The sequence below is a fragment of the Cyrtonyx montezumae genome, unplaced genomic scaffold (genome assembly GCF_038088225.1).
Source record: "Cyrtonyx montezumae isolate F1298 unplaced genomic scaffold, pur_monq_1.0 scaffold_23, whole genome shotgun sequence".
NCBI lineage: Eukaryota > Metazoa > Chordata > Aves > Galliformes > Odontophoridae > Cyrtonyx > Cyrtonyx montezumae.
The window spans coordinates 4012180-4033363 of NW_027071970.1; the positions used below are offsets into that span (position 1 = coordinate 4012180).

The 21184-nt window shown below is 41.5% G+C and overlaps 1 protein-coding gene across 9 annotated transcripts in view; it reads left to right on the plus strand.

The window, feature by feature from the left end:
• DEPDC5 (DEP domain containing 5, GATOR1 subcomplex subunit) overlaps positions 1–21184 on the plus strand; it is a 41108-nt gene that overhangs the window by 4839 nt on the left and 15085 nt on the right. For 3 of the 9 annotated variants that reach the window (XM_065738916.1, XM_065738920.1, XM_065738921.1), the window contains exons 9-31: positions 516–577; positions 2508–2577; positions 2953–3025; positions 3256–3359; positions 3604–3678; positions 4318–4452; positions 4909–4970; positions 5064–5137; positions 6306–6375; positions 6802–6838; positions 7504–7624; positions 7898–8121; positions 9613–9816; positions 10049–10184; positions 11020–11117; positions 13125–13190; positions 14463–14646; positions 15455–15615; positions 16664–16781; positions 16952–17119; positions 18004–18223; positions 19072–19205; positions 19948–20056. In XM_065738916.1, the coding sequence (XP_065594988.1) occupies positions 516–577; positions 2508–2577; positions 2953–3025; positions 3256–3359; positions 3604–3678; positions 4318–4452; positions 4909–4970; positions 5064–5137; positions 6306–6375; positions 6802–6838; positions 7504–7624; positions 7898–8121; positions 9613–9816; positions 10049–10184; positions 11020–11117; positions 13125–13190; positions 14463–14646; positions 15455–15615; positions 16664–16781; positions 16952–17119; positions 18004–18223; positions 19072–19205; positions 19948–20056 (2705 nt within the window). The remainder of the gene's footprint in view (positions 1–515; positions 578–2507; positions 2578–2952; positions 3026–3255; positions 3360–3603; positions 3679–4317; positions 4453–4908; positions 4971–5063; positions 5138–6305; positions 6376–6801; positions 6839–7503; positions 7625–7897; positions 8122–9612; positions 9817–10048; positions 10185–11019; positions 11118–13124; positions 13191–14462; positions 14647–15454; positions 15616–16663; positions 16782–16951; positions 17120–18003; positions 18224–19071; positions 19206–19947; positions 20057–21184) is intronic. The other 6 variants (XM_065738918.1, XM_065738923.1, XM_065738917.1 and 3 more) reach the window with 3 other exon arrangements.

A 21184-nucleotide genomic window follows, 5' to 3' on the forward strand; every position in this document is an offset into this window, starting at 1 on the left:
GCGTGAGAGAGCTCTGCCTTTAGCCCAGGGGGAGGTAGCTAGAAGTATTCAAAATTCAGGAGGTAAGAATGAGTTTCTTAGCTGTCATTGTCCTATTTTTTTTCTGCCTTAGTTCTTTAGCAAACCTCTTACCCCTTCCTTTGACCATGTGCTTATTTGTGTGTAGCTGGGCAGCTTTTCAACGCTGAGCAGGGGGTCAGTTGTGAATACTATTTCTAAAAGATAGTACAGATGCTTTCCCAGCATGTTGCAAATGTGTTGGAAGAACAAATGTAAAGGTCAGATCCGTTTGACAATACAACAATTTTGTTTACATCATCCAAAATGTAGTCCTGCTTTTTAACCTTTTTTTTTTGTTGCCCTCTTCACTTTAGTGCTGTGTGCGTTTAGTGTGCACAGGGCAAGTTAATCTGCTCTGATCCTAATAAAAAATAACTAGTAGAATCTCAGTGCTAAATACAGCCTGCAGTTGAAGTAATTGCTGTTGTTTGATGTTTGGTATGTTTACTTTGCAGGGGACTTGTACTTTGAGAAAGCTGTGAATGGTTTCCTTGCTGACCTCTTCACAAAATGGAAGGTAAATTGCTGCTTGAGTTCATTCTGTTCTGAAATAAAACGTCAGTGCCATCTTTTTGAGCCCACTGATCTGCTAGTTTGAGGAATGCCCATGTTGTATCAGGCAGCACTAAAGTTTACAGGACTATCAGAGATGGCTCCTGGACATCAGAGGAGTGTCCTGGTGGACGACAGGTTGACCATGAGCCAGCAGTGTGCCCTCATGGCCAAGAGGGCCAATGGCATTCTGGGGTGCATTAAAAAGAGCGTGGCCAGCAGGTCAGGGGTGGTGATCCTCCCCCTGTACTCTGCCCTGGTGAGGCCTCATCTGGAGTACTGTGTCCAGTTCTGGGCTCCCCAGTATAAAAAAGACAGGGACCTCTTGGAAAGAGTCCAGTGCAGGGCCGCAAAGATGGGGAAGGGCCTGGAGGATCTCCCTATGAAGAAAGGCGGAGTGAACTGGGTCTGTTCAGCCTTGAGAAAAGAAGACTTAGTGGGGACCTGATCCAGGTTTATAAATATCTGAGGTGTGGAGGGGCAAAGTGGTGAGGCCAGACTCTTTTCAGCAGTGTGTGGAGACAGGACAAGGGGGAACGGACAGAAACTGCAGCACAGGAGGTTCTGCACGAATGTGTGCAAGAACTTCTTTACGGTGAGGGTGACGGAGCACTGGCACAGCTGCACGGGGGGGGGTGGGATCTCCTTCTCTGGAGATGTTCAAGACCTGCCTGGACGCCTACCTGTGTGACATGGTGTAGGGCACTGCTTTGGCAGGGGGGGTTGGACTCGATGATCTCTTGAGGTCCCTTCCAACCCTGGTGGTTCTGTGGTGATTCTGAGTGGTTACTACAGGTCAGCTGGTAAACTATGTGTGCAGATGGCTCCAGTACTGCTCTTCTGTATGTGCTGTGCTGCTCTCATGTGGTTGGTTTGGATAGCAGGTCTGTGGCCTTCAGTTACTACATGTGCAATGTAAGTGTAACTCACAAGTTTGTTTTGCACAGTCGTCTTCGTTCCAGGACTTAGTTCTGAATGTTTCCCTGGCATAATGTAATTTAGTTGTGTTGCTGTGGTTTAGCACGGGGCCACTGGTGATGAGCAAGCTCCTGGAAGTGGCATTCTCTAAAACAAACAAACAAAGCCTCGCTATCTTTTCATAGCTGAACAACAAAGAACCAAATCCTGTTTCAGTGCATGGCTTGGCTCAGAGCAAGGTGCAGCTGCTGTTAGCAGCCCTGCTGTTAGGGGGTAGGGTGGGATTGGAGGTTGAAATCCTTTTAGCCACACAGCTATGGAGAGCTTGGGCAATAGATTTCTACAGACATGAGTAAGAGAACTGTAGCAGTACTCAAGACATACAAAATGTGCAATCTATTTTGGAATGATAGACAAGGCAAAAGAGCCTGAAACCCTACGTGTGTAACATCTATGCAAAGTATAGCTCCTAATGCTCACAAATGTGAACAAGAACTACAGGTTTGTCTCATTTTCATTGTGCTTTTTCTCCCCTGGAGATTTACTGGGAGCACTGCATGATATGTATAAGGTTTCTGTTCTGTTTTTGGTACTAGTATACCATGCTGAATATGGGACTTAGAGTTCACTCAGACCAAGGCCTTTCGAGCTTTTCCTTCAAACACATTGAGTCACATGTGTTCTTCACACAAAAATCTTGTATCCTGGCAACTATAGAGGGGAGTTTCTTTGAAGACTAATGGAGGATGCTTCCATTTAATGCACTGTAGCCTACCAGAACAGACTCTTCAGGACAGAGCTTTGTTACTTCATTCGGGCATACGCAGTCTTTCTGCTGGTACATGAATATAGCAGTACACTTTTATCTAGGTCCTACATGTGAGGTAAAGAGGGTGTTACTTTGTGTATCTGAGTGTGACCCTTATGGTTTTCCTTTTGTTGTTTTTTTTTTTTTTTAATCTGTTCTTCCTGGACAGGAGAAGAATTGCAGCCATGAAGTGACAGTAGTTCTGTTTTCTAGAACGTTTTATGAAGCAAAATGCATAGGTAAGTAAATTCAATATTTCCAGGTTTCTGTTTTTAAAACTTTCTTCAGAGCTTTTTATTGTCTGGCAATGACTTTTTTTTTCTGCTGTTTTTTTTCTGCCCATGTCAGAAGTGTTCCCTGCCAAGCACAGTGGGTACACAGCCATTCTCATGACAGTACTGCAGAAAAACTGTGCTTGGAGGGTTGTGTGGCCAGTTTTCTTCCTCGTACTAAAGCAGTCATGTTGTTTCAAAAGCAGTGTAAATACTGTGAAGGACATTTAATATCAGAGATTTTCTTCTTCAGTGAAAACTTAACTGCTCCTTACTAGAAAAGACAACAGTTGTTTATACGAGAACGTAGCATGATAGCTGCTGCTGCTGCCTTTATTTCAGATGAGTTTCCTGAAACACACCGTGCATCAATTCGGCAGGATCACGAGGGGAGATTTTATGAAGATTTTTACAAGTATGTTGTCTTCCCCATTCTTTCATCTCTTGTCTCACAGTGTACGTACAACCCTTGTAGAGAATGTCATGTTAGCTGTAGGACCTTGCTAGGAATTAAGATTGTGAAAGACACGTATGTCTGAAACTGGCAGCACTTTCCATTCCGTGACTGCGCAGTCTTGTTTCCACTTGGGTGTGAGTATGGTTTGTATTCCTTTCATGATAATTACTGAATTATGTTCTTTCTAGGGTTGTGGTTCAGAATGAGAGACGAGAAGAGTGGACCTCATTGCTTGTGACCATTAAAAAGCTTTTCATCCAGTATCCCGTGCTGGTACGACTGGAGCAAGCAGGTAAAAGGAATACCCCTTTCCTGGGCTTTTACCCTCTTTAAAACAATATTTTTTGAAAACTCTGTAAAGCCTGGCTTTAGTTGTAGTCTAATATTGTGCTACTAGAGTGCTCTCCTGAGTAACTCATTTTGCTCAGATCTTTCTGTGAGATGTCCCATTTTTGTCTGTGATTTGTTGAGGTATTAGGTCTTAATACAAATGTAGTTACAGTTTATTTATTTTTTCCTTCTGAACACTTGTCCAGAGGGGTTTCCTCCAGGTTACAATTCTACGTCAGCACAAGGGAACTATCTGGAAGCCATAAATCTTTCATTCAATGGTAAGTTTTTGTAGCAGAAATGCTGTGTCATGTCTTGAAGCAGTTATTGAGCACCTGGTGGGAAGGCAGGGCCAACTTGGGAGAGCTCAGGTACACGCAATGTGCCTGAGTGACTGGAAGGTGTGGAGCCAGGATCCACCTCTTTCCAGACTTCATTTAAGGGTATCTCATTGGGGATTCCTGCTTACCTGTGCACCTGTGACTCTTTTCATCAGATGTTTCTCCTTTGAATGGCTGTCTTTTGTTATTTACATGAGAGGGAGCAAAGCATGTTAGTGATTAATAACAACTTTCACCTTTTGTGTTTATGGTTTAGGAGGGGTTTACTTGGTTTTGTAGCACTGGGTGTTTTTTGTTTGGTGTAGTTTTTTTTGTTGATACATTAGAACACTGAAAATATGAGAAAAAGATCCCTTTCTAAATATCTCCTTCCCATTTTCTCTTCTGCCCTTACTGCTGTAGTTCTATCCTCTAGCTTTATTTATGTAGTTGGTTGGACAGTGCTATGTACAAGTCCCAACTTGCACATACTTTGAGGAAACTTGTTTAATACCTTTACTAATAGAGAGCCAACTCCCTTGCTCTGAGAAGTACATCCAGCAGCTTTTTTCTGAAGTATTCTGTTTTTTTTTCTCGTAGTGTTTGACAAGCATTACATAAACAGGAACTTTGATAGAACTGGCCAGATGTCTGTGGTCATCACACCTGGTGTAGGTGTGTTTGAAGTCGATCGGCTCCTTATGATTCTGACCAAACAGAGGATGATAGACAATGGTAAATAACCAGTCTCTCTGTGCAGTTGCTATGAAGGATAATAGATGTGTTTGGAAAATTTCTATCCTTTTCTTGTGCTGAAAAAGTATCTGTTGTAACTTTTGTACTCTGGAAAGAGGAGTCACAACTGGAGGCCTTGTGACAACACTGTTGAAATGGTTAGGTTTTTTGAGAACTTGCAAGTATTGATTTGTTTTAATGATAGTGAAGCTCTTCATCAGTCCATGCAGGCCTTCCCCTTGCAGGAATATCCTTCATGATTTGTGTTAGTTGAGAAGAAACAGTTTTTATATTCCCACTGGTAGTTTTGGTATGTACCATGGGATTGCTAGCTACTATTTGCAGTACAATTATATTTTTAAAATCGATTGTGAATACAAAGTATGTGGTGTGTTCTGTCATAGCATATCAGTCATGTGTGGTCAGTAGCTGAACTCTGCTGTTTTGTCTTTATAGGCATTGGTGTGGACTTGGTATGCATGGGAGAACAACCGTTGCATGCTGTACCACTCTTTAAGGTAATGCATGCTGGTTTTCCCTTCTCTGTTCCTAGAAGAAATGTTAGTTTGTGACAGGCACTGCTAGTTGCTTTGTCTTGATTTCCTCTACAGCTTCATAATCGCTGTGGACCAGGGGATTCCAGGCTGGGTGATGACTACAATATTCCACACTGGATAAACCATAGGTAGGTGAACTCTTCAAGTTTTTGAGGAGATAATAGCCTTTACAAAACATCTGTGCTATGCTTCCCTCTCTCTACATCTGTTGAATTCTTTCTTCTGCTGTTGTTATTTCTGCTGCTCTGCTTGCAAAGCAAGGACAATAGTCTTGCAGAGCTAAGGATGTTTTTGCAGAACTCTGGTCATTAATTCAGCATGTCAGAAGTGATAGGCAGTTTGAAGAGGAACAAGATCTTTTGATCTTAAGCTATCTTTCCAGCTGAGTGTTAACCTTTAATTATGATTTAAGTTAGAAAGCGTAGAAAAATTACTGTCACTTCAGCTAAATTGTTTATCAGTGAAAGTCAGTACATCTCCAGTGAATAGTTACAGGTAAAGAACATGTGAATAGCATTAATAAATGTTAGAACAGTTACAGGAAACACTGAGGCTCAGTTTTACAGTGCTTTACCCCAAGGCATGGTCGGTTTTCTTTCTGCTTTCTGCTAAATATTGTGTCATAATGCTCTCTGCTCTTTCTCTACTATTAAAGATCAGGGATCGGAACAAAAGCTGCTTCCACAGTCCCTATTCTTTAGCAGAACCATTTTTCTCTTTTAATGCCTCATTTTATCCTCATGCATTGTATGACTGTCCTGAACAATAATCATTCAAGCGTTGTGTATACTCAGTCTTTTCAAGTAGCTGGAAGGTTCTTGATCCTTTCCTTAGATGAAAGCAGTGTTTGAAGGCTTTTAACAGGGCAGGATTTAAAAGATTCAGGTGACAAGAAACAGGTCTTAAGGAATAATGGGAGGTTTTCAAGCAGGTTCACATGAGTCATTACTGTCATGCAAATTAGGGGAAGAATCATGTAAACTGTGCAGTACTGTGTAGGCAGTGAAAGCTGATAACTTTCTGTAGAAAGAGGAAATGAACTGGGGAATGCAGACATATATTAAGAGGAGGTTTAGACTGAGGTTGTATGGGAATCTAAGGCCAGTTTTTAAGGAATGGTGTAGCTTCTCTCTCATTAACCACGTGCCAGTGTTTTTCAGATGTCCTATGCAAAGAAAGGTGTACCTTTTTTTCCATCTAATAGCTAGCTCAAATTCATAGGCTGCTTGCTATGTGCTTGAGCAACTGTGTTCAGTTCCTAGAAGACAGCCAAACTATCCTGTCTTTCCCTTTCAGTTTCTACACATCCAAAAGCCAGCTCCAGTGTAACAGCTTCACTCCACGGATCAAACTGGCCGGAAGGAAAGTAGGTGTCTTTCTGATTATCTGTCACATCTCTTCTCTCAGCCAGCCATCAAATCCTTCTAGCAATGTTAATTTTAGAACAGTAGTCACTACATTTCTATGTTTAAAAGACATGGCTTACAAATCTGCAAATGGGTGTTGTAGGGGTAGTGCATGAGGGACTAACTTGTCAGGATCAATCCATCCTAGGATTAAGCTAGGTGAGAAATGCTTTAGGCAACATGAAAATAAAGTTTTATGCTTTAATAGAGAACTCGGTGTAAGAAAAACTTGGGCAAAGATGTGTGTTTTACCCTATTTTTTGACTTTTATACTTCTCATGTGCTATGGCTGCCTTGCTGAACTTAAATTTGATGCTTTATCACACTGGGGTTTCCTTAGCATATACTGACTGTTATTCTTCTCCTCTTTCTTGTTGGACCTCCAGCCACTGACTGAGAAAACAAAAAATAGCAGAGATGCCTGTGAGTAATCCTCTTCTAGAATGATCTATCACACCAAGTCCCAAACTAACAAACACTAACAGTAAAAAACACTTCTGATGAGATGCTGGAGGGGACAGTTATTGCAGAAGAACTTGAAAGCCACATGGTCATTACCCAGGATGTTAATGTGTGTATAGGAATTGCATTCTTGACAAATAACTGAAGTGGAGGGAGGCAGGAGCTTCTGTCCTAGGTGCAGGACAGAAGTACATTTGCTGGCTTGAGGTGCTGTCAGTGACATGGCCTCAGAATTGGAGTGGGAGAAGCCTGCATTCTGCTCGTACCACCTAATTTCAGGAACGTGTATGATCTGAAAGACAAGTTGTCATTTCTTGCAAACGTGCTTTAAAACATGCAGTTCCCTCTTGAAGTGATACGAGGCATCTGTTATACAAGAATTGGTTTATTGATTATTTTAATCTCTTGGATGTGTGTGGGAAAGATACTAGGACCTTGACAGCTCAGATTCAGAGGCACAGACATTGATGATTGAGTGAGCATCTACTCCAGCTCTTCTGCTCATCAGATTTTTTATACAGTTTTTTATGGAATATTTGCTTTTTAGTGGTGAGTTGGATGCTTCTGCCCTGCAGATCTTGAACATTCTTGAAGGATACTCCAGGACCATATGATTTTTATTTCAGCATTAGGAGCTCCAAAAGATGCTGAGAATGCCCTGCCTATCCAGGTTGATTACGATGGCTATGATGCCCAGGTGTTCAGACTGCCAGGTCCATCCAGAGCTCAGCGCTGCACCACTTTTAGGTAAGAGGACTGTGAGCATGCCAGCTTGAGAGGAACGATGCTCTGGTGTATTTCTTGATGCACAACATACTTTGAGGAGAGTATGAGCTCACTGCATTACTGTAATGCACCAAGTATTTAGTATCCAAATAGACAAAAAGTAGTGGTAGCTTCCTTTTAGTCTTCTTTTTTGTATTCTGCTGTTGAATCTCTTACCTTGTTCAAACCCCTTTATAATTCAGGAATGAATTACCTCTTTTTTTCTTATCACTGCACACAACTATTTGTTTTCAGCAGGTCCATGAGGGAGAGAGAAAGTCGTACCAGAAAGAGCTCTAGTTCCTACGACGTCTCATGCAGCCCTTCTCTGCAGAGCCGCACGCTGCCCCCCGAGGAGGTGAGGAGCCAGGCTTCTGATGACAGCTCACTGGGCAAGATCTCCAACATCCTGATGATCCCGCGGCCTCACCTGCACCAGTATGAAGTCAGCAGCTCTTTGGGCTATACCAGCACCAGAGGTCAGCCTGAGGCAGATGGGAAAATACCTTAGGTGGTGAGGGGAGGGGGAAAATGGAAGGTCATGTTGGTCTCCAGCCCAGCACGAGGGAAATAGTGCTCCTATTAGCAGTTGTGCTACAACTCTTATTTCCAGCTGTATCTGAGTATGCATTCTCCCTTTATCCATGTCCAATTCCATTGCATTTTTTAACTGACTTGTCCTAAATAGAAGTGTCCAGATGCTGATTTGTTCTTTTGCCTTGCCTGTTGCCTTCCTTAATATTTAACTATTCTCCTGTGTCTACCTGCAAATGTGGGCAGAATACAAGTAATTTTTTGTTATCCAGGTCACTTATAATCTGTGAAGTGAGAATTGGCCTTGGTAATGAGCCCTGGGAGGCCATGCTTGTAACTTCTTTCTATGGATAGTTGTTGAGAGTCACTTTCTGAGTCCTCCCTTTTGAGAGAGTACTGCTGAGCTGTCTCAGTGTATTAGCAGTGGTGACAGTCTGCCTTGTTTTACTCTTCTAAATCAATTTGTTATAAGACAGTAAATTCACAAGCCTGCTTATTGGGTAAACTGCATTCCTCCTGCAATTACTCTACAGAATAGTAGAATTCTGTCCCTGAAGGCTCTCCATACTTCTATTTTTCATTTCTTTGTCTGATACTTAATTTCATATTTGTCTTGTTAAAGACATAGGGTTTACTGGTGAGGAACTACTATTGCATTTACCTTTTCATGCATTCTTCCCCTTCTGTCAGTTAATATATGCACAGATGTTGTGGTATTTTTGTTACTCCTTTAGTCTGAAGGATTGTGTTGTGCCACAGCTGATGACATGAGCTGGTTGGGGATGTGTGTGGAATTGGACTGATGGGGAGGGATGGGTCAGAGTAACAGGAATTTTTCACATGTTCTGATATTCAGTGGTAAACAAGACCATCCCTTCTCTTTGAGATTTCTGTCTGTTGAATAGAGCAAATGCTACTCAGTCATCTAGTTTATTCCTCCTATTTCTGATTAACTGTATATATGTTCTACCTTGAGTAGTAATGAGCTAGTTTGCTGAGATTTTGTGTCCCAGTGTCTTCTGGAAATAACTTTATATTGAAGTGGTCAAATCCAAGCATTACAAAAATGTATACATCACTGAATTGTGGCTTCTGCTATGTCTTTGGTACTCACCTTGAGGAATGTCATCTTGGTCTTTTGCTTTGTTTTCTCAGGAATTCTCAAAGCTCTGAGTAATTTTTTGTAATTGTCTTAGCATAGTTGGCTTTGAGTATAAAGCTGAGCTATACAGAAATGCTGTGATATAAGTGAAATTGTATTCTCACTTGTTTGTTGCAACTTGCATACTGGATTGAAAATGTTTCAGCTTCTCTCCCTGCCTACTCCTCAGCTCTCCTGGTTCCCACTAGCCCTGGGGAGGGGGGATCTTTATATCCCAATAGCAGTTTGTTTTCTTTTGGCTGGTCTCGCACTGACTTTCAGTTGTGCTTTCTAGATGTCCTTGAGAACATGCTGGAGTCTCAGCAACGTGACTCCAGTGCCCCTGGGAGGTTCCATGTTGGCAGTGCAGAATCCATGCTACACATTCGGCCTGGGGGATACACACCCCAGCGAGCACTGATCAATCCATTTGCTCCATCTCGTATGCCCATGAAACTTACATCTAACAGGAGGCGCTGGATGCACACTTTTCCCGTGGGTGAGTCTGTTTCATAGTGTGTTACATAGATAAGAAGTTGTTTGTTGTCCAGCAAGAGAACTGGTGTGAAATCTGCTGTCTTGAGTTACCCTGCAGTGTAACGGAGGCTGAACTAAGTGTATGGACTTGTTAAAATGCAGAGGTGTTGGCAAGAGAGGAGTATAAGTGATTCAAAACAAATGAGGAATTGAGGCGGATGACGTAAAGTAATGATGAAACTGTAACTGTGTAGGTCCATCAGGAGAAGCTATCCAGATCCATCACCAGACTCGTCAGAATATGGCAGAAATGCAGGACAACGGGCAGCAGGATTTGACACACTCCTCTGCTGAACTGCTGGAGCTGGCTTATCATGAGGCAGCTGGCAGGTGAGGTCCTCAGGATGGATCTGTGTAGGCTTTGCACAAACATCCTTTTTAGTTAAAATTCCCTCTGTTAACAGGCTGTCATCTGAAAGTTTAATAATGTGCTGTGTCATATACAGCATGTACTTTTATTTTGAGATGTAAGGCTCTTATGGCAAGTGTGGAGGTGGTTTACCTCCTCTAGTTTGGAGTAGGCAGTATCACAGTTTCCAATACATGAGCAACACAAAGCTTATAGATTCATTCAGATTTGGGTTATAAGAGACTGTCTTTAACTCTTGACCCCCTGTCTCAGTAGCTGAGACTTTCATGTCAGAACAGAACACTTTTTAGCGTAAGATACAGCTTTGCCTCTCTGTTCATTCCTGTATTAATGGATAATTTTTGTATTATATCATCTTCACAATCTTTGTGCCATAATCCTACTGTAAATAAAAGATTATTGCCTTCTTATTACTTCATAACATTTTAAAACTTCTCAACAGTCATGTCTCCAGCTGTCGTGTTCTTGATAGATCTTTTCATGGTCTCTGTGGATGACATACTCATCCAAAGCAATTTTCTAGTCTGGAGTGCTGGCTTACTGGGCCATGGAATCAGATTCAGTAAACAACTATGTTTTATTTCTCTGGGGGAGGTGTTTGTGTAGCTGGCTCTCTACTGTCCTGTGAAGAGAGAGCATTGATGCAGGCATCAGGAAGCATGGTTGTGAAGGCTGCCTGGGATGGCAGGCTGGTTGCTTGTTATTTGTTATGTTGCTTCTTATTGAAAGTATGGAATGCCATGAGTGTGGCAAGTATTTGTGCTCAGGTACAGGCTGTGCTTTGGTTTTCTCTAGGCATAGCACCTCTCGGCATCCAGGTGATGGCACCTCCTTCCTGAGCTTCAGTGGCACAGAGGAGTACTCCAACGGTCTGGCTGGCAGCAATGGTGCAGGTAACAGCAGTGGCAGAGCTTGATGTCAGGGACAGGGACCTTAGTGACAGTGTAGAGCCAGAAATGATGGTAAGTAGGTGGACCAGACATTACAGCTGACAGAACCAGTAATAGGAGAAATAATTTCCAACTCTGAGAGATCAGTTAGTGCTCTTGAACTTTTTCTGTGTTTAATTTTACTTTTTTGATGCCTCTCTACTTGTCTAGTTCTACATTATAAATCTCAGGACGAAGAGTTGCTGATTGTTTACATACCATGAACTCTCAGGCAGTGGCTTAATTCTATAATAGCAAGGCACTGATGTCTGTACACAAAAGTAGCTAAATGCAGACTGGATTTGATCAGAACCCTTTTTCTGTGTGGGGTTTCCTCGAGATATTACTGTTTGGATTAAGAAATTCTTTCAGTATTTATATCTTACATGTCCAAGCTGATAGAAGTAATGAATTTTGGTCGTATCTGGTTTTTGAGAGGATCTGTAAAGCAGCAGCCCTGTTGTGCATGGTAAATTCTGGAATGCAGCATTTTCTGGTGTTCCTTGTTATTTAGCCAAGCACCTTCTCCAGATTTCAAGCACTCAGAACACAGTGCTGCTTACACCAAATGTTACTCACGTGGCCAAAATATTTAATCACTTCTTAAAGAGTAGACACACATTTACTCCTTACCTGGAGACTTGTGTTAGTAGAAATTGGTTTTGGTTTGGTTGTTTATTTTAATCCAGTAACTGGACCAATATGTCCCAGTAGCATTTGATCGTGTTGTCCGATTTTTGCAGTCTATCTTCTGGTTTCAGGCACATTCTTTTTAGAAATACATGGATTTTTTTTTATCTTTAGTACAATAGCTTTCAATACTTCTGTCTTAAAAAAAAAAAAAATCTTCAGATTGGCTTTGCACAAAAGTGCCCCCTTTGAAGTTGCATTTATGTGAAAACAGTTATGATTTTCCCCCTATGCTTGCAATTGTGAAGCTTTAAAGGTGTTTTGTTAGCAGGCTTAGTTTTCACGTTTGTCTTGTGTTCACAGAGCTGCATTAGAAGCGATTTCTCCTCCATTATTTCCTTTTTTGGTTTTGTTTGTATATGTTTCTTTTTTGTTCTGTGCTTTTTCTGCATTCCGGATAGCAATTGCCAGAACAAAATCTAAACTGTGTTTCAGCTGCTGGATATAATTTGCTGGATGTATTGTGAAACAGTAAAGATCCTTGCGTTTTATAGGAACGTTTCATGTCTGTAGATAGGACATAAATCATGTATATGGTGGAAGTTGATCTGTCTTTGTGAAAGTCATTGTGAGTGCCTTCCCTGACTGAGCCCCCTCAGCCATCTGTGGCTGCCATAGCGTGACTCAGAGATTTGATTTATGTTTCTCCCTTATGGTTGAAGTCATCTATGAAACAGAACACTTATTTTTTTATTTCCAAAAATATGATTTCTCAGTGAATCTAATCTCCTCTGCTGCCCACAGCATGTTTTGCTGCAGTGTGTGCTTCACAGTGAAGAACTGCTGCATCTGTTTACGCTGACATTCAGTATGGTGTCTCTGTTATCCAGCAGATGGTAGATGTAGTTCAGAGCAGATAAATCTTGTTGCAATTCCCTAGCTAGGTGGCAGATGGCATCAGTGGAGCTGATGAAAGATGAATGCCAGTTTGAGCCATCTCTACTGTTTTACTAGTATTATTATGGAAGCAGATAACCATCCTTTCTGTTGGTAAATGCTATTTAGAATAACAGATATGATGTTTGTATCAGTTTTCTGGATGAATCTGTTATAAGCCAGGTTGTGTTTTTTTTTTTCCAATGGTTCCTTTAAATCTTGGTGGCTTTTAAAACAGTAATTACTACTTTTTACTTATTTAAAGAAATAGAGAAATTTTGTACAACTTTTCTCCCCAGTAGTTTCCCTTGTATATTTCTTTTGCTGTGCAGAATCTTGAGCTCATTAAAGGGCATGACATGTGATATTTTTAAAAGTAAAAGCATGTATTTTTCTTCCCTGTAGGAATGAATCTCAAAACTCAGAACAAGGATTCATCAGAAGATGCTGTCTCTAACTCTCCAGATCCAAGTAAGCAGGAGGAAGGTTTGGAAAGGAGTTGAAATGTGAAGATTGAAAGGGAAGTGTATAGAAGAATAAGGAGATAATAGGCAAGAAACTTAGAAGCCAGCTTGCCTTTTGACAGTAGTTTTTTGTTCTACAGTAATTGTCAGGATTTCCTTGTTTTGAGTGTCTCACTGATGGAAGTTCCACAGTCTCTGAGTATATGAACTGTTTGTCATCTTACACCTGAAATTCCTTTCTTACCGGATGCTATAGTATGAAATCCTAAAGTGGCTGAATTTTTATCTGCTTCTCAGTGGGAAGGATTGCTTGGCATCAGCCAAATGAAGCAGAAGTAGTACAGTCAATTTCTGAATTTGATACTGTTTACTGAGAAATGTGCACCTTCCTCTAATACAGAAGCAAGCATGACTGCTCAAGAAAACACATGACTTACAGCAGTCCTGTGTAATTTCTTTGTGCAGTGTTCTTCCCATTAATGTTAACATCGTTATAGTAAAATAAACTTTAAGACCTCTGTGAGAAGAGCTAGCAGTTGGCCAAGTGCCTTGTTACATACTGCTTGAGGCAGGGTAAAACGTAGCACAGTAATGAACTGATGATATAGTTTGGTTAGCTTTTGCTTTTCAGTGTCTAGTTTTAGATCTCTGTAGTCTTGAACATAACACTAGAAGAGGGTGTGGGAAAGGATTCTTTCCAAGTTAATATTTTTCTGGTCTTCCTACCCCTCTGGATCTGTCTTCTTTTTTTATAACTGTGAAGATACTCCCTTTTGTGCTGTTGTACTATTCCAAAAGGAGGCTGGTCTGTCATTCTTTTTCTGCTCAACCCCAGCTCCTTCCGCAGTTGTCTGGGATGCAAAGCTGGTCTGATTTTCTTGCTCAGACTTGGAATGTTCTTCTGTTTTATTAATAATTTGTAAATGCACCCAACTTGCTGTAATTTTGGCAAAGCAGTGGCTATTTTGGCTTTAGCTTTCAATCAACAGAAAATTAAATGCGTTAACTTTGAATGCCATTTGCATGATGGGATTGAATTAGCACGTGGCACTGCATTGTTTAACAAACTGTCTCTTTCTCTCCCTCCCTTCTTCCTGTCTTACTTTCCTTTTCCCTCCCCACTCCACCCCCTTTTTTTTCCTGTTTTTATGCCAACTCTGCACTTGTCCTTCATTCTTAACACTCCTCTTCACGCACTTTCATCACCTTCTGCACCCAATTTTTTCATGGGTGACCATATATGCCCCGATTATCTCCCCCCAATGATGCAACGAGGCAGTTCTGACACTGTCTGCTCCCCCCGTAGTGCCAGGCTTCTGTTGTACAGTTGGAGTGGACTGGAAATCTCTTACTACTCCGGCATGTCTCCCTCTTACCACGGACTACTTCCCTGACCGTCAGAGTCTGCAGAATGATTACACCGAGGGCTGCTATGATCTCCTCCCAGAGGCTGACATCGACAGGTTTGGCCAGCACCTTTTCTGTGAGGTGTTTTGCATTGAATCCAAGGTGCTTCAGACACAGCTGATAGGAGAGGAATGCTTTGTGGTTTATACAGAAGAATGAGCTGCTAATATCACTAGCAGCAAAGTACTTGGATTTTTCTCATTTTGGTGGTAATTCTGCACCTTTTCCAGTGTTGCCATCTGACAGTATTATATTCTGTGCTTTTTTAGAAGTGGTTTACTTACAGAGTTCTACTTCAAAAAATAACAAAAAACACCAAGAAGATAGATCCTTTTAGAGCAGGAGGGCAAAGTTCAAGAGAGGAAGTAGCTGTAATAGCACAGCATGGTGATGCTGAGTTTCTCATCATCTCAGCTGCTGATTGGTGTTTCAGCTGCCTTTAAATCTCTCTTTGCTCCTGAATTGCAGCTGTGGGGAAGGGTGGAGCATTGCCTGCCCATTGGCAGACTGAGTTCCACTGAACCTGTACAAGCTGTACTGACTTTCTCTGGAAAGTGCTGTAAAAATGATCACTGATGAATTCATTGGGAGTTGTAAGCAAATCTTTTGGACTCTGTGCCTGTTACTGGTTTAAAATCAGCTTTCACAGACACTGGTAATAATTATTGCCAGACATCTAATCATCACATGTTGCAAACAGAAGGTGTGCATTTCTCTCCACTGCCTGCACGTTGCTTTTCATGAGCAGAGTGCTTCACTTGTACAGAGTCCAGCATAGCAATAAGACCTCAATTAGGAAACAGAACCAAGAATAGGTGTGATCAGCTTCCTTATTCTACTCTACTTCTTAACTTTTGTGTTCAGGAGAGATGAGGAAGGAGTGCAGATGACAGCCCAGCAGGTGTTTGAGGAGTTTATTTGTCAGCGTCTCATGCAAGGCTATCAGATCATTGTGCAATCTAAACCACAGAAACCAGCCACAACTGTGCCACCCCCACTCAGCAGCAGTCCCCTTTACAGTCGAGGTGGGTGATTTTGAATTGAAAATGAAGTCTTTTAGCCTTTCTGTCCTTCTGCCAATGCCAGTAACCTCTGTGAATCGAGCAGAGATACTCACTGAAGCCATTGTTGAGATTTTTTTGTATGCATTTTAGTTTTTGTTGGTTTAGGGTTGGTTTGTTTTTGTTATGTTTAAATTTGATGGAGGGAGCCTGATTTGAGGCAGCACAAACAACTCGGTTGCACTTTGAAGGAATAGCCACAGGACTTTTGGAATGCAGTAAGAAGCTGGCCTGATTTTCATGATGGTGATTTAATATGGCCTGAGTGTACTTTGGGTGAATGTATCTTAAACACAATTCACTACAAGGCAGGCTCATCTCTGTTAGATGACAGACTGAAACTGCCAAAGATTATGTTTCTGAAAGTTATTCTAGCAGCATTTTTCTAACTCTTAATAGCTATGAAGGTTCCAAGTAGAGAAGCAAAGCTGAAAACTTAAACTGAAACCAGGTGTCAGCTAAACCTAGTTAAACTCCAAAGGACTGGGAGTGGGATGAGATGCTCATATTCAACTGAGAGATTCTGACATACTGTGTGACTTAGACTTCTTTCTGAGTATTCTCCAGACAAAGTGATATGGTGTCCTTAGAGCAGGGAATACACAGAAGAAAGATGGAGTTGTTCACTGATCTGTACTGTTGAGTTTAAGTGATTAGTTCCAGAAATGAAGTGCAGAGTGGAAGGGAAAGTGGAGTTCAGCTGTACTATTGTGGCCACCAGTTTCTCAGCACTTCATGTTGTCTGTTTTCTCATTGTACTGCCTAAAGAAAGTCTGTATTGATGATGTATGTATTGCTAATAGAATATATATAGCTGAAGAAGTGCCTTCATAAACTGTAAGAACAAAAGGTTCATTCTGCAGGTGTTGCTTAAGAAGGTGAAAGATGACTTTCAGTTTGTCTGAGTTCAGAAATCTGTCTCTGGAGTCTTCTTCTATAGGTACAGTTTGTTGATAAAGTTCTGGATATTGTAGTAAGCTAAAAGGGAGTGTGCTTTTATTGTTACAACTAGGCCTTGTTTCAAGAAATCGACCTGAGGAGGAAGATCAGTATTGGCTGAGCATGGGCCGTACTTTCCACAAAGTGACTTTAAAAGACAAAATAATTACTGTGACTCGATATCTGCCAAAGTGAGTATCCCTATGGTTGAGCAGTTTTTGTTAATATTCAGATAAACATGCTTCTCTGGCTGCCTGTACTTGAAAGAATGTACTGTGAAGCCTTCTGTCTCTTTAGAAGAAAGAGAAGCACTGCTGTTGATAATGCCAATATTAAGGTTTGTGTTGTATTTTTTCTTTAGGTATCCATATGAATCTGCTCAGATAAACTACACCTACAGCTTGTGCCCTTCTCACTCTGACTCTGAATTTGTCTCTTGCTGGGTAGAATTTTCCCATGAGAGATTAGAAGAGTACAAGTGGAATTACTTGGATCAGTATATCTGCTCTGCTGGCTCAGAGGATTTCAGGTGAGATCTCCTTTTCCATCCAGATTGTTCTGTGTCCCAATTTCCTCTTTTCCATTCTGACCTTAAAATTTCTTCAAATCAGTTCAACCTACAAACACTCAGTATGCCAGAGAGAGTAGCTGGCCTGCTTTCACTCATGTGATGTGGACTGCTCTTACCTCTGTAGGAGTTTCACTCAGTGCTGCTGCTGTGTTATCTGATCTATGATACAAAATATTGGTAGTAAAATTCAGCACAAACTTTTACTTCTCTGCCACAGATGCAAAGATGTCTGGGGGCTTTGTGTACTCTGCAGATGCTTTTTTGGCTTCTTTCTCCTTTCTGGATCTGACTCAAAACTCCCATTCAGCTTTGAATATGTTGTGTTCTTGCTTGTATCCTAGACTTTGCTTTACTCTATTCCTACTTATAAACTATGTAGAGTGGAGCTTTTCATTAGTGATGTGGGATATCTTCACTAGTGTCAATAGCTTTTTTGATACCTTCTCTTAGCAAGACCAGTGTTTCTGCATTGTTGCTTCTTTTCAGGTCTTAACTGAAACACTTGCTGTAAAGTGTACCACAGACATTCCATTTTTTTGGCTTACTTTTTGGGGGAGAAAGGCATTATAGCCTACGTTTTATAGATAAGAAAATATTTCCCTGTGATACAGTTCTGAGGATGGCCTTGATTTCTCATTGTCTTCTCAGTGTGCTGATGTACTTTCTGGGGGCATTCGTTCTGCTCACCACTTCCCTGCATGTTTACCTTCTGTCACACAGAGATAGCAGAATGAGATGCTTACTATACTTAGTGAAATTTACAGCTGATAGATTTACTTCCTGTAAAATCCTCCATAGGAAGCTGTGCTGAACTTTCATGTCTCCCATGTGCCTTCCTTCAGCCTTATCGAGTCGCTGAAATTTTGGAGGACCCGCTTTCTCCTTCTGCCTGCCTGCATCAGTGCCACAAAGCGTATTATGGAGGGAGAAGTGCACTGTGATGTGTATGGAGACAAGCCCCGTTCTGATGAGGAGGAGTGGCAGCTCCTGGATGGGTTCATTCGCTTTGTGGAAGGTTTGAACCGCATTCGTCGGCGCCATCGATCCGATCGAATGATTCGAGTGAGTCAGCTTCCAGTTGGGTGAGAAGCTGAAGGCACCTCCTGTAGGTCTCCCCCTTCCTTTGAGTTTATCTGCATGGTCTAAAGAAACATTCTCAGAGATAATTGAGACAATCCCAAGCACAAGATTGAGTGTGTATCTGGACGTAAAGCACAGTGCCATGCTGAATATTATTTCAAATGTGAAGCAGTGTGGTCGTATCAGCACCTCACTGCTACTCAGCTAGTTAATTCAATTTGCCTGGAAGAGGTACCACATGCAGCTGGGGCTGAAAGCAAAGTTGGAACAGTCAGCTCACTCAGTGGGAAGCCATGCTCTTCTGCACAGCATACCTGTGCTTTAACGAGCTGCTCTGCCCATACGGTAAGCCCAGTGCCATGTTTGCAACTGTACATCACCTTGTGCTGTGGTTGTGGTTGGCCTGGACACACTGCAGCTTGTGATGCAGATCACTGGTGAAAAGAGCTGTGAGGGAGTGAGGTTGCTAACGTCTGTCTGAGTTGGATATATGCTACACACTTAGATTGGGAAAAGAGAACCATGTAGATGAATACCTGGTAAATGGTAGTTTTAAGAAGATTGAGAGAAATTAATTAGTGCGTATTAAATTCTGTTTAAATTCACGTGCTGAGTGGAGTGCTTTATTTCAGAGCAAAGCCACCTTATTACCAAAACAATATAAGTTTTATTTTGTCAACAGCATCCATATAGAACACCAGACCAGTCCATTTCCCATTTATTTTTAAAAGTTTGATTAATAAAGCCCTGCTGATGTGAGATGCTGTGATCTTGCTTTCCTAGTTGAGCCCTGCTTGACCAGGGCTGTGCTTTTGTTTTTCCTTTGTTAGAAAGGGTCTGCCATGAAAGGCTTGCAGATTGCTGGTCCACTCCCCACCCACTCTTTGGAGCAACCTGGGCCTCCCATTGGGAAGAAAGGGACCTCAGCACTCTCAGCTCTGCTGGAGATGGAAGCCAATCAGAAGTGAGTCTCTACAGTTAAGCTGTGTGAGGAACTCTAGGATATCTTTCATACAGATCTTCTACCTGGACTAAGACAGACTTGGGAAGTGGTGTGGGATCATGCTTCTGCACTAACCTTGTGGCAGAGCTCAGAGCATGCTGGAGTGTTTCTGAAACTTTCTATTGTGTTTCTGTAATACTTCTCCAATGAAGAGACTGGAGAGGAACAAGGAGACTCCAGAAGTGCAATCCATCACATACCAGATGTGTCATCGTTTCTGATTTGCCAGTACAGTTGTATCTATATGAGCTTAACTGGAACATAAATATACACATCTAGAGGGCAGGCTCAGTATAAATATTGGGTAATGAATGTAGCCTAAAGAAAATACCTGGTTTGTGCTGTTGACATTTATTGAAATACCTCTAAAACTTCTGAGGTTCTTTTTTAGTACTGATCTAGAATGGTTCAGAGAAACTCAGAGTACTAATACCAGATATGCTGAAAACAATTTATAACACTTTTGCTGGCAGAAATATAAGGTTTTTATAGTTATAAAAGTAAGAAATCTGAGTAGGTTCAAGGATCGATTTTGTTTGTGTGGGGTAAAAAATATAAAGTACTTATAAAACATTGGATTGGCTCTGTGCTTCAGTGTGGAGAAGCAAATGTCAGGAAATACTGTAGTCCCCCTCCACAACTGTTGTCTTCCTGCAGAAGCTGGCAGTATTTAGAGAAACTCTGAATTCCTGCTTTGTTTTAGGAGTCTAGGGGAGCAGCAGGCAGCAATGCTTTCTGGGAAGAGCTCTGGGCAGCCTTCAGAGAGTGGGAGCATTGCTATCACACCCACTTACATGGACAGCCCTCGCAAGGTAAGGCTTTTTTTTTTTTTAGCTTTATTTTACTTTACAATTTCTCAAATAGAGGGTTATTATTCTAAGAACGTGACTACCTCACATCGTATTATTCTCTGTAATTCAGCAAGTGGTTCTGTACCCAGGATGCTCTTGAGCCTGTGTGTGTGAGGGCATAAGGAGAGTTGGGGGCACGACCATCCTCTAGTTCTTCACATTGGTGAAATCTCTCAGATGCGATCTCAGCATTTGCTAAAGCTTTGCTATGCTAATTTACATGGTGATATTTGTTAATTAGCCCATTTCCTTTTTCTGGCAGCACACTTCATTTCAGTTGGGGTTTCTTTTGAGATTAAAAAGTACAGTACAATCTACACCTACATGGTGGCTGTCCCACAGAGCAGAGTTAAGCTATGTGTGAAGCTTCAGTTGAACTTTAATAGCTGGAACTCCAGTCAGTTGCTCCTGTTTGAAGGAGGAGATGTGTTCTTGGATCATGAGTTTGATGTCATTCCTGCACTAACTGGACTCCAGGATGGAGAAGATTATCTTCTTGCTTTCTTCAGGTCCTTAGGAGGCTGTGCTATCCCTCAGCCTTCCTGTCAGCTGTCCTGTGTGTGCTCTGAGAGGCAGACCCTCACCTCAAAGCCTGACTAGAAGTAATTGATTTTTGTTCTGTACTCTGGAATTAGAGGTCTTTCATCGTGAGTAACAAGGAACTGAATGAAGATACTACACTTAAAAAACCACCTAGGTTCAACAGTTGGAATTACTACAAAGAAAATGTTCTCAAATTCTCCCCCATCAACCAACTAGATGTTTAACCACCTCTTTTCTTTTAGTGTCTGTGTTTCTATATTCAGCCTTCTGTGTCACCACCAGGGACAAGCATTCTGGAGTCTGGGGTACAGCTAGTTGAAATGATTGAGTAACTGTAGTTGTAGTAGTAGCCACCTGATTGTAGAAATAGATGAGATCAGCAGGCCATCTTTGACTTGGAAAAAGTAGGTGTAGAAGTTGACTTCAGAGGCATGTTTACAAAACTTCAGATGCTTATTTATGCTTTGCATTTTTTTCGTCCATTTTGGGAAATTGTCATTCAACTTCCCTCTTTAAGTACAGAAATGATGAATGCTTCTTTCTACC